Source organism: Aedes aegypti, unplaced genomic scaffold, assembly GCF_002204515.2.
Source record: "Aedes aegypti strain LVP_AGWG unplaced genomic scaffold, AaegL5.0 Primary Assembly AGWG_AaegL5_hic_scaff_1871_PBJ_arrow, whole genome shotgun sequence".
Classification (NCBI taxonomy): domain Eukaryota; kingdom Metazoa; phylum Arthropoda; class Insecta; order Diptera; family Culicidae; genus Aedes; species Aedes aegypti.
The window spans coordinates 6,788-20,657 of record NW_018735347.1 but is presented as its reverse complement, the minus strand read 5'-3'; the positions used below and the strand labels follow the sequence as shown (position 1 = coordinate 20,657).

At 40.0% G+C, this 13,870-nt stretch overlaps 1 protein-coding gene across 1 annotated transcript; it reads left to right on the top strand.

The window, feature by feature from the left end:
* Positions 1–403: 403 nt before the first annotated feature.
* LOC5575369 (DNA repair protein RAD50) lies at positions 404–1,892 on the top strand. The gene is made up of 2 exons (XM_001661849.2): positions 404–649; positions 704–1,892. The coding sequence occupies exons 1-2, from the start codon at positions 581–583 to the stop codon at positions 1,487–1,489; spliced, it is 855 nt and encodes a 284-aa protein (XP_001661899.2). The 5' UTR covers positions 404–580; the 3' UTR covers positions 1,490–1,892.
* Positions 1,893–13,870: the final 11,978 nt, after the last annotated feature.

The following is a 13,870-nucleotide window of genomic DNA, read 5'->3' as shown; positions in this document are numbered from 1 at the left end:
CTTTGAAGTGACATTTCTTCTCAACTGCGTACTGCGATCAGAAAAAAGTGATTTTCTTGACCATTTCTTGGGAGAAATTTTCCACGCATCGAGATAGGCGATTCCTTTTCTTGTCAGTAGCAAACCGGCCTTTAAGGAGGAGTGTTGCAATCGAAGCAATCCATGATGTTTTGAATTTGTAACCAACGAATACCTTCTTATGTACCCACTCTCTTATGTACTATAGCATAGCCACCTAGGCAATACCATAGCAACACTTAGCAACGTAGGTTGTTGATTAGTAATAAATTTTCATTATTAGTTAGACGTTCAACCAGAACAGTCGAGTTTTACTTTACTCTGCAAGAAAAACACACGACCTTGACGTGTAGATTTTTCTCAGTGTAGCACATGCTTGTTTTACAAAATTTAATGGCAGCCCTGCTCATCTTTCGTCAACGATCAGCGGCCGGCAAGAAGTGAAACATTTTTTTTGCGGTTCAGCTGGTTCTTGTTAATTCGCGTTAATTCTGTTTGAAAATTGTTTCGATGACTATAATTGCAACTTAAAAGTAAAAACCTTAAGAATTCTTTCTTCAAAATGTCAACCATTTCAAAGTTGGAAATCCGAGGAATCCGAAGCTTCGGCGTCGAAAGCGGAGATGTTCAGGTAAGGTCACGGATTTTTATAAGTGTTGCCGACTGATGCAATGTATTCCCACAGAAAATCAAGTTCCAATCCCCCCTGACATTGATTGTTGGCCAGAATGGTTGTGGCAAAACCACTATCATCGAGTGCTTGAAATATGGTCTAACCGGCGAAGTTCCGCCTGGCACTGACCGTGGCAAGGCATTCGTTCATGATCCGAAGATTTTCAGCACCGTTGAAAGCATGGGTCAGGTCAAGCTAATGGTAACGGATTTCACCGGAAATCGTGTCACGGCGACGCGGTCGATGAAGGTTTCCCAGAAAGGCCGGGGCCAACAACCCAAGTTTGAAACGCTTGATTCAGTTGTTACGATGGAGAATGTTGCCACCGGTGAAAAGACCACTCTTTCCCGGCCTCGAGCTGCAGATATCAATAACGAGATGTGCGACGCCATGGGAGTATCGAAAGCTATCATTAACAACGTCATTTTCTGTCACCAAGAAGACTCGAATTGGCCCCTGGAGGAACCGAAAGAATTGAAGAAAAAGTTCGATGCCATCTTCGGGACGACAGAATACAACAGAGTGATCGAGAAGCTAATCAAGATATCCAAGGAATACAATGATCGACAAAAGGAGAAAGCAGGAGACTTGAAGCTACTGGAAAATATAAAAAGCCAGGCGGAGGTGAAACACCTTCAGCTCCAGAAGGTTGACAAAAGCAGGCAGGACAAACTCGCTGTAGTGGATAGTCTGGAGAATTCGTTGAAGCCAATCTATGAGCGTCTGGATCAGATTGCTAAAATTGAGAGAGATTTTTCAAAGCTGAAACAACAGGAAGTTGAGTTCAAATCGAAGTAAGTAAAGTAAAATACCTAATGCTACATAACATGATCAAAATTTTCAGTTGCCAAAAACGAAACCGTACCAAAATCGGAATGCGTAAAATTTTGATTTTATTTTGCAAAAATTGGTTCTAAGAATGTCCTTATGTTATTGTTTTTCCTTTGCCTGATCAAAAGTTTTCTAACTAACAAGCTGGCTGCCTGAACCTGTGTCATTTAAATGCTCAAAGTATTTGTGCTCGTCGATTAATTAAGCGTTGTTTTCCTAACAGTAAAGTTGGTTTAACATGCGTTTTTTTCCTGTTCGGATGCGCCACTGCGACCAGCGTTTAGATCTATTGTGGCATTACCCGTATCCTTAGTGTATAGTGCATGTCGCATTACTCCATTTCCATTGATAGGTAATAAAGCATCGATTTCTGTACAGTTCTTGTTTTGATTCTTCAGATATTGATACAAATCGACTATGATGAAAAGAACCCGCTATTTATACCCTTCATAGAAATTTACATCTCAGCGAAGGCGCGCCCCTTAGCAAACATAATCGATTAAATTTTTGAGGAACCAAATCGGTACTACTGATATTTGACCATGCAACGGAACTCTAGCCACATCCTTGTTTTGCTTTTAGTTTAGTCCCAGAAAAATACTAGAAAAAAGGGGCTTTATGCTAGCAGCAAAACCGAATCAAGCTAGAAAATTTGTTTAGTAATCAGAATTCACATGAGTCCTTGAATTACCAGTACTTACAGTCCTTGTTGAGTTAATACTCATGATTGTTATCCTGGCTTCAAGTGTAGTCTCGGGACTGACCAACTCCGAGTCTTTAACCATCTGCTAGGTAAAATATATTTATTTTCAGAAACTTTTGCCAGTAACAAGGACTTTGTACCGCGAATCCTTGAATTACCAGAACATATTACCCTAGCCCGACAAACAAGATGAGACTAGCGTTCAAATTGGTAGATCTTACCCCGTAACGCACCACGAAAAGGTGATCTACCTGCGTAACGGGTAACATGCGTTACGGAAACATGGCTAAATGAAAACTTAAGTGATACCTATCGGGTAACTGCAAATTATTTCATAGCTCAGGTTTGTTGTATGCCTATGCTAGTGCAGAACTTGTTGAACATGTTTTGATTGGGGTAGGGAGCCGGACCCCTTGGCACTTTTGATTCACTTCGGCAGTGGGGTTTTTTGAAAGCTATAAAGCTCATATTTGGCCACAATATGTGTCGTAGTGAAGTGCTCCTTATATCAAAGTTTCAGACAATTCGGCCGAAAAAAAACCCCATGCCAAAGTAAATCATGGAAGTGCTCAAGTGGTTCTGCACCCTACGAGTCAAATTTCTGCTTGGAGTAATTATTCTTCTCCATTCCGAAAACGAAAGCATTCTGCTTCCGGTTGTCGGTGAAAATGAATCATTACAATTTATTTTTGAAAAAGCTGCATGTTTAGGTTTAAATGAAATAAATCATGTGAAAAACCGGCAAAACTGTTATTTGGACTTCTTATTCTCAAACATTATGGAAGATTTCTGTGTGAATGAATCTGTTTCTCCACTATGGAAAAATGAAGCATTTCACACAGCTATTGAGTACTCAATTTTTGTTCACAATAATCACAATTCTGACAACTGTGACTTAGAGAATTTCTTTGATTATAAAAACGCTAATTATGACGGAGTTAAACAAAAATTAAATAGAATAGATTGGCAATCCGTTTTGAAAAACCAAGGAGATTTAGAAAGTGCAGTGACGGATTTTTATTCAATTTTGTCGGAAATTATTCAAATGGAAGTTCCTTTATTGCGAAGACGTCGTAGAAATGGGTCGAAAAACCCTGTTTGGATTAATAAGCAAATAACTAATTTAAAAAATCGTAAGCAAAAGGCTCATAAAATTTACAGGCAACAAAAATCTCGAGAAAGTTTATCCGCTGCACTTGAAGAGTACAACACAAAAATAGAAAATGATTTAAAATCTTGCCCTAGGAATTTCTTCAATTATGCTAAATCGAAGATGAAGTCTAACAATTTTCCATCTAAATGACATTGGATGATAGAGCAGCTGATAATCCAGATGGTATGTGCAATCTTTTTGCTACTTTTTTTCAAGAAACTTTTACTAACTTTTCGGATAAAGATCGTGACTTTGAATATTTCTATAGTTTTCCTGATTTTACAAGCGATATCGGTGTGAGTCAAATACTGGTACAGGACATTTTAACAGGACTGAAGAATTTAGATTCCACCAAAGGATCAGGGCCAGATGGAATCCCACCTATTTTACTGAAAAACTTAGCTAATGAATTTACTGCACCATTATTTTGGCTATTCAACAAGTCACTTAAAATGAGCAGATTTCCAAAAGAATGGAAAAGATCGTATCTCATACCCATTTACAAGTCTGGTAGAAAATCTGATGTTCGAAATTATCGTGGAATTGCTATTATTTCATCCATTCCAAAACTATTTGAATCAATTATAAATAAAAATGTGTTCAGCCAAATAAAACATAGAATAACGAATACACAACACGGTTTCTATAAAGGTCATTCTACTACAACAAACCTTTTGAAATTTGTAAATTACACTTTGAATGCAATGGATAGAGGTAACCACGTCGAAGCACTTTACACCGATTTTAGTAAGGCATTTGACAGACTAGACATTCCTATGTTGATTTTCAAGCTCAATAAAATGGGAATTGCGATGAGACTCCTCAACTGGATTGAACCTTATTTAACACTTGTCCGCCTAAGATATTCGTCACTTACACGGACGACGAAGCCTCAAAATCAGTTGGAACGCTAAATTCAACCCACTATATCTCGGCTGTCCTAAGCCCGATTTACAAAATTTTGGCACCTACAGAAATGTATGGGCTTCTAGATTCATGTCAGATTTTTGAAATATTTTTGGGAACTACTGTTTGATTTGTAGTACTTAAAACACCGGAGCAAGTCCTAAAAAAATTTCTAACCGGCGGTAATTTGTAGATAACTTAGAATTTATCGCGAGAACCTATAGATTTTTTTATAGTATGATGATCGTTTTAGTGTAATCTAACAATTGGCATTGAATTTTTGATTGTTAGCCGTTCAAAGAACTACAATATATTCACAAAACTGCGTAGAATACAGAAAAAATACATTTTCAATTATAACTTGAAATTTACCGCGATGACCCAAACATTTTATGGTCTTAATATATACTCATATTTAAGGCCATCAAATTTGCAGAACACTGATAATAAATTTCTGTTGGAAAAACTACAATATTTTCACAAAATAGTGAAAAATACAGGAAAATACAGGTTTTCTACAGTAATTTCATATTTATCGCAATGAGTCATAGTTTTATAATTTTAAACTCTTTGTTTGTTCATGAGAAACAAATTTAATGAACATTGTTGATCGCTGTTTGTTTAAAGTGTAAGATCATTGTGAACCCATCATGAAGCGTTTGTTTTTATCCGTGTCTGTTTTGAATTTTGCTGTCAGTCAATATGCTGTCAGCTATCGAGCTTTTGTATACTGTCAGTTATTATGCTGCCAGCTACTGTATTTTGTGTTTTGCTGTCAGATCTTATAAGCGAATCGAAGACAAGAACCAAACCTGCGCCACCTAGGTTTTGATAATGAAAACAAAACGAAATATATCAATTTCAAATTTATTGCGCAGTAGAGAAATTAATTGCGTCGTAGAGAATCAACCCAGGTAGAAAACTCTAAAACAATGACTATAATGATGCTTTAGTTAAATGCTCTCTCTATAATCGACCAATGGGTGGAAATTGCGTCGCAGAAATTAGGTTCAAACCAATCTAGGGCGCGTCGGTCAAATCATTATTGTGGAGTGCTTCGAATCGAGTAGTTGATTTTTGTCGGAGTGATATTACTATTGAAAAGTTAATAAGTAATCTTTATTGTACTAAATTTGAAGTGAGTTTTCGATCGTTTAAAGTTATTTAAGTGTTGTTAATTTAATTTGTGTGCTTTTTTGTGTTTAGCGTTGAATTTGTCGAGCGTGAATAGTGAGTTAGAGAAATCCTCACATTAATTAAGTTGGAATATTGAGTTCAGGTAAGCCTATTTCGTTAATTAGTGAGCAAATTGGTAAATCTAATCCGCGTTGTGCAGGAGATAAAAGCCCAAGCAACGTGGGCGGCAAGTATAGGGCCGTTTTGGGCCAGCCTAGAGTCCGGATTCACGTTCTTTCGGACTTCGAGCATCGTGGACGCAAACCGATTCCTACAGTATCGTCGTTTGGCCTACCCAACGGAAATTGGTTGTCGTCGTTGTTGTGAAACACCTTCTACGAAATTCGAAAGTGGGATCGCCAGTCAATAAGTCGCGTGGCGTAGCCGAGACACCTAGAACGGCTTCACTCCACTTCGCTAGGGGACATCTATACCCCGACACACACGCCAGCGCGCGAACCACTTAGGTTGTTCCGACACACCACTTGGTGACGACGAAGGTAGGTTTTGAGCCACAATACACCTCTTCGCTGACGAGTTACGTCGTCGAGGGACGTCCGACGCGGGAAAATCGTTGCGCAAGGAAACGATAAGGTTAGACCGGTCCATATTTGCTCTTGAAGACTAAAATTATAAAACCAATTAGCATAATTAGAAAATACCAAGCCTAAAGAAATTACGTGACGTCACGATTAGGAAATAGTAGGTTTTCCTGAATTTAATAAAAAAGTAGTTTTCTTAGAGTTTACGCAATAAACTCGATAAATTCGACCGCTTTTGTTATCGCGATCGGTAATTAATGTTGTATAAATAAACCTACTTCAAATTTAGTTCAAGCCTTCACAATTTCGAGTCACGTAATAAAATTAATTGAATTTTAGATTGGTTTATACCTTTTATAGTGATTCTTTTCCCTTTTTTGGTAGTCTATCGAGAGATAGTTAGTTTTTTTAGTAGATCTAGTTGAAATTGAATATTGGTAAGTACAGATTGGGTTGATTGGCTACAGACGTTTGCGAGTGTTGAAGTGCAACTTCAGTTCTTTTCGAACATTGACCTGCCCTGAGTCAGGAGGTCTCATCCGGGTAATTGAGCAGAGCTAACGGTCCTTCTTTTATAGAAGGTGGCGCTAAAGCCGTCAGCTTTAGGAACAGAACGGAATGTTACATTTTGGCGCCCAACGTGGGGCCTGAGAGTTGTTTAGGAATTGCCAATTTTGATATTTCGTATTTGGGTCGAATCAGTTAGTTTGTAAATTGGATTGAAGACCCTTAGTTAGGATAAATTTTTCGAATTGGTTGATTGAATAATCAGTCTGATTGGAATTTAGGAACAAATTTGATTTAGTTTATTAGTTTTGGTTGGTTTGTTTAGAGATAATTCTTGAATTCGGATTTTGTATATAATATTGATTAGAATTTATAGGTTAGTTGTATATACTTTGAATTAGATTGGTCTTACATCATTTTTTTTTTTGAACTATATTACTTTTTAATTGAATTACTTATTTTTCTGCTGTCATTTTTGCGGTTGTCAAAATATTGGTGAAGGGTTGATTGGAAGTGCCTTATTAAATTGAATTTGATCTGATAAGTGATAATTGTGTTTTGAAATGGATTGGTATCGAATTTATGCAGACGACCTCGATGAGGAAGAGCTGGATTACGAGCTGGCTATTCGAGCGTGTCCTCTCGTAGGCGGCCAGGAGACTCGTAGAAGGGAACTGAGGAACCTTCTTCGGGATCCAGATTCGTCGAAAGCCTTGGTGGTTTCTGATCGCATGATGCAGGCGAACCTCGAGATTGTTCCGTACAAGCTGCAAGAAATTGAAAGGATTATGATTGAAGAACCTAACAGGAGTATGCTTTCGAGATTGGTTCATTACCATCAGAGAATCCGTCGTTGCGTGCCACGTAATCCGGTTGAATTCGACAATCGTAGGCTCTTGTTGGACACGGTTGCTGATTTAGCCCGGAGGTACTTCCATTTGGATTTCCGCACGATGGAAACTCCAGGACCGCAGGATGATATTATGGTTGGAGGAACAGCAAACTCGCCGCGCGTTACAATGCAAGCGACCAGTGGCCCTCGTCCAGGTGAAGATGGACAGGTAAATCCAGTTCGTTCGAACTCCTCCGAAGCGTCGAATGTAGAAGGAGCAGTTGGCGGTGATTTCGGACCAGTTACAGCTAATCGTCAGTGGGCTGCGAATAATCCCGGACCAGACAGTGATGCATTCCATCTTTGGCGTACGACTGCGTCCCAGCAGCAATCTACAGGGGCGATTCCTCGTGCGGCAAGGCCATCCGTTCCGGAGTTCGTGCAGTCACCACCGCAGTTAGTTTCATCTCTCAATTTCAACTTCCAGAATCCGCAACAGGGTGGTATTCCGACTTTCAGTCGAGCTCCAGAGGTACTGGACAATCAACAGAATTTCACACGTCCACCACAGCCAGTTCAATCGCGTCCGGTTGGTACTCAGTATGCTCAGAGGGGCGACGAAGTACGTCAGTCGTCAAGAATAACCGCTGAAAATGTAAATATGGATGAATACGTGCATTGTTCACAAATTGAGGCTTATGTGAAGAGATGTGTTGAACAGATGACGCAACAAGGTACCAGATACTCGAAGGGACAGGACAATTTGGTCAACAATTTGGCTGATGAAGTCGCGCAAGTGCGTTTCGCAGATTATGAACCAGTACATACCCAGAGAAACAGGGCAAACCAACCACAGCAGTCCATTTTGCGTGAACCTAGTCCGCCTCTTCAACTCAGTGGTCCTCGTCCAGATGCTAGAAGCACACCGAGACAAAATCTCGCGAATACATACCGAGTATTCCCAGCAGAAGGAAATCGCTTTGAGCCAATACAGTTTGGAAATATCCCTAATCACAGATCGACTATAGATTCACCGGGTTTACGGAGATACCAAGCTGACGTTGATAGTTATCGTGGTAATTCGTATTCTCGACGACAACCTCATCAACAGTGTGCGATAATCGAGAAGTGGCCTAAATTTACCGGCGATACGAATTCTGTACCGGTGACCGACTTCTTGAAGCAAATAGATATTCTCTGTAGGTCGTATGACATTAACAAACAGGAACTTCGTATGCATGCCCATCTTTTGTTTAAGGACAACGCCTACGTTTGGTACACTACGTATGAAGAGAAATTCAACTCATGGGAATCACTGGAAGTTTACCTCAAAATGAGATACGACAATCCAAATCGGGACAGACTGATACGCGAAGAAATGCGTAATCGTAAGCAGCGGCCGAACGAGCTTTTCAGTGCTTTCCTGGCCGATATGGAGATGTTGGCTCAGCGTATGATTCGAAAAATGTCAGAAGCTGAGAAATTCGAGATGATCGTTGAAAATATGAAACTCTCGTACAAGCGGCGTTTAGCATTGGAGCCAATTCAGTCCATAGACCATTTGGCTCAGATGTGCTACAAGTTTGACGCGCTTGAAAGCAATTTGTATCAGGTCTACAGTCAATCCAAGTCTGTACACCATGTCGCCTTAGAAGACGAAGGAAATGAGGATTATTTGGATACGACAGAAGCCGATGTATGTGCGCTGCGATCAAAGATGCTGAAGAGCCGAAACAACATTCCTGGGAAAATCAATTCGGAGACGAAGTCTTCAAATGATCAGAAGATTGCAGAAATGACTTGTTGGAACTGTAATGCTACAGGTCATCTGTGGCGAGACTGTGACAAAAGGAAAAGAATTTTCTGTCATATTTGCGGAATGATGGACACCACGGCGTTTAGGTGTCCAAACCATCATAATCTTCGGTCCGAGGACGAAGAGTCAAAAAACGAGTAGTTGAGGACGATTCAGGGAATCATTGTCCTCCTACGAGTGATTTAAGGATTCCCAACACCAACTTTTCGTATTTCCGACGAGTCTTTCAGATAAACACTTCCGTTTCTAGATGTCCACATTTAAAAGTTCGAATCCTTTCCGAAGAACTTGAAGGTTTGGCAGATACCGGAGCCAGTATTTCAATAATTAGCGCACTAGACTTGATAGAAAAGCTAGGACTGGAAATTCATCCGATTCCACTGCAAGTTAAAACTGCTGATGGAACCGGTTATCACTGCCAAGGATACGCCAACGTACCTTTTTCAATAGGGAATGTAACTCATGTACTTCCCACGATCATTGTTCCAGAGATTACCAAAAAGCTAATATTGGGTATGGACTTTCTTGATAAGTTTGGCTTTCGCTTGACAGCTTCTGGAAATAATTCAACTCTCTGCCGTCTCCCAGATGAAAACGAGCCAAAAGTTAATCAAATTGATTTGTGCTTCGTGGAAGAATACTTTGGAAATACCGCTGAGACAATATGCTTTGAACTACAACCGTGTGAACTGAGCGAGAAGCCCAGTATTGAGTTAGACGAAAGTTTAGAAATGCCCACAGTGGAGATTCCTGAATCTCATATTACAAAAGCAAATGATTTACAAACTGAACACAATTTGAGCGATCCAGAACGTCAACTCTTGTTCGAAGCGGTTCAGACTCTTCCAGCAACCAAAGAAGGTCAATTGGGAAGAACCTCTCTGTTAAAACACAAAATTGAGTTAGTCCCCGGAGCCAAACCAAAGAAATTTCCATCCTATCGTTGGTCTCCAGCAGTTGAAGGCGTAATTGATGCTGAAGTTGACAGAATGAAAAAGTTAGGCGTCATTGAAGAATGTCCTCAAGCCGTAGATTTCCTGAACCCTCTGTTGCCTATTAAAAAGGCCAATGGAAAATGGCGTATTTGCCTTGATTCGCGAAGGTTGAACCAATTCACCAAAAGAGATGAGTTCCCTTTTCCGAATATGATGGCCATACTACAGAGAATTCCGAAATCCAAATATTTCACTGTAATCGATCTTAGTGAATCCTATTATCAGGTTTCACTAGACGAATCTTCAAAGAACATGACAGCATTTCGGACTGCGAAGAATCTATACCGGTTTAACGTAATGCCGTTTGGCTTATCCAATGCTCCGGCGACCATGGCTCGCCTTATGACGCGAGTATTGGGCCACGATTTGGAACCAAAAGTTTATGTCTACCTCGATGACATAATCATCGTTTCTAATAGTTTTGAGGAACACCTTGAACTGATTAGAGAAGTAGCTCGGAGACTTCGTAATGCGGGTCTCACGATAAATTTACAAAAAAGTAAATTTTGTCAGACGAAGATCCGATATTTGGGGTACGTGCTTTCAGAAGATGGCTTATCCATGGACATAAGTAAGATTCAGCCTGTTCTGGAATATCCCGTGCCAAAGACGATTAAGGACATCAGGCGACTCCTCGGATTGGCTGGATTTTATCAAAAATTCATACCCAATTACTCAGAAGTCACCACTCCCATCTCCGATCTCTTGAAAAAGAATCGAAAAAAGTTCACTTGGACTGAAGAGGCTGATGCAGCTTTACGAAAACTGAAAACTCTTCTCGTAACAGCACCAGTTCTCTCGAACCCGGATTTCACGAAAACGTTTATTATTGAGACCGATAGTTCGGATCTTGCGATAGGAGCGGTACTCACTCAGAACGTTGATGGTGAGAGGCGGCCGATCGCTTACTTTTCTAAGAAGCTTTCAAGTACTCAGCGTCGGTATAGTGCGACGGAAAGAGAGTGCCTTGCTGTCCTCTTAAGCATAGAAAACTTCAAGCATTTCGTTGAAGGTTCGCAGTTTATCGTACAGACGGATGCGATGAGCCTCACTTTCCTACGTAACATGTCCATTGAGAGCAAATCGCCCAGAATTGCACGCTGGGCATTGAAACTGTCGAAATACGATCTGTTATTGCAGTATCGCAAAGGGAGCGAAAATATTCCGGCAGATGCTCTGTCAAGAGCGGTTAATACCGTAGAAATAACCTTAGCTGATCCTTATATAACCCAGCTGAAGCAAATGATCGAGAAGTTTCCCGAAAAGTATCGAGACTTCACTATAAAAGACGGAAAACTGTACAAATTTGTCACTAATACTTCATTTATAGAAGACAACAGTTTCAGATGGAAATACGTGGTTCCGTTCAATGAAAGACCCGAAATTATACGTAGGGTTCATGGAGAAGCCCACCTTGGTCCAGTGAAAACGTTAGCAAAAATTCGTGAACGGTTCTATTGGCCACGTATGGCGTCTGAAGTAAAAAGGTTCTGTTTCCGATGTGAAGTCTGTCGTGAATCGAAAGTCCCTAACTTGAACATGACTCCTCGATGCGGAAAACCAAAACTGTGTTCGCGTCCGTGGGAGCTAATCTCATTAGACTTTCTCGGACCATATCCACGCAGCAGGAGAGGAAACGTTTGGATATTGGTGGTCAGCGACTTCTTTTCAAAATTTGTAATGGTACAATGTATGCGAACAGCAACTGCGCAATCAGTGTGTGCCTTCGTCGAAAACATGGTTTTCAACCTATTTGGGACACCTGCCATATGTATCACCGATAATGCACAGGTGTTTAAAGGCGAACTGTTCACAAAACTATTGCAAAAATATTCGGTTACTCACTGGAATCTTTCCGTGTACCATCCAGCACCAAATCCGACCGAACGTGTTAATCGGGTGATCGTCACCGCGATTCGTTGTTCGCTTAACAGCAAAAAAGGATCACCGGGACTGGGATGAATCCGTGCACCAGATCGCGAAAGCGATTAGGACGAACGTACACGACAGTACGGGATACACGCCGTACTTCGTCAACTTTGGTCGCAATATGGTGAGCAGCGGAGATGAATATGAGCTCCTTAGACGCATTCAGGACAACCGAAACTCTGAGGACCTAAAACGAGAAACAAGCAATTTATTTAATATTGTACGAGAAAATCTCATGAAAGCATATAAGAGGTACAGTACGCCGTATAATTTACGAGCTAATGCCAAGCATCACTTCTCAGTTGGAGATGTTGTGTATAAAAAGGAAATGCACCTTTCCAATAAGCAGAAAAACTTCGTAGGCAAATTTGGAAACAAATTTAGCAAGGTTCGAGTGCGAGAAGTACTCGGAACCAACACTTATGTGGTAGAGGATCTAACTGGAAACAAGATCCCTGGCAGCTACCACGGATCTTTTCTGAAACGAGCATAAAAAAAAAACCAGCTATGACGGTGCATCCGCCGATGCACAAAAACAAGCCACAATGAACAAAAATACTCAGAGAGGTGTAAGGCAATAATCCAACGTCGAGATGTCCTATAGTGTTTCCTCCGTTGTTGATAAGTTAGGTACCATTAGATAAAATCATTCAATTAGATAGAATATCCTTTAGTTTTCGTCTTGAGTCACTTTTGTCGCAAATTGGTTGGATGAGGAATCATCAGGTTGACCACTTTCCTTTTCACACCCAAACTTTCTCCGAATATAAACAACCTCTAATAGCACTATTTCACTTGATACATACCTCATTCAATAGTCCAGTCGCTTGCCTCCTTCAATCGATCCATAGATTTCCCTTTGTTTTTACCAAATTTCACAGATTTCTCCATAAATTTCATGATTTTGTTCGATTCACTATCCAAATTTGTTTTGATTACGTTTCACTTTCCCTTTCGTTTGACAATAGCCCGGCTAATCATCACCCCCACCCGATGTATTTTGACAGATCCGTTTAACAGCATTCTCATAACGTCAAATAACTCACAGCATAGATTAACATATCATTTGGTCCAAATTATGTACGTGGCAAACTAGTGTACAGTTTAAGATTTTTTTTTTCAGATTGGAATCTGAGTGAAAGTAGAGTTAGTTTAATGAATGCTCAGATGTTTCTGAGGTAATTCGGTTGTATGTTTAACTTTGATGATTAGGATTCTCAGACGTTTCTGAGGTAGATTTAGTAAGACATATAGTAAGGATATGGTTCTCAGATCTTTCTGAGGTAAATTGGATGTAGTAGATAAAGTTTGTTCTCAGATATTTTTGAGGTGTTACATTGGAGTTAGTCTAGATAGTTTGGTAGATATGATATGAATAGGATAAAAGCCACTACATATGGATCAGAGATTCCGAAATAGTTTTCATTCCATCTAATTTGATACAGTTTCATTCTGATTCTTCATTCAATCAACGTTTGTTATGTCGTGTTAGTGATCTTGGTGAATATTAGACTAGTTTTGTTTAGTATAAAAATTTCGAAATCTTCAATTTCAAAATTTTTATTTGGTTAGGATGGGCGAGAATGTAAGATCATTGTGAACCCATCATGAAGCGTTTGTTTTTATCCGTGTCTGTTTTGAATTTTGCTGTCAGTCAATATGCTGTCAGCTATCGAGCTTTTGTATACTGTCAGTTATTATGCTGCCAGCTACTGTATTTTGTGTTTTGCTGTCAGATCTTATAAGCGAATCGAAGACAAGAACCAAACCTGCGCCACCTAGGTTTTGA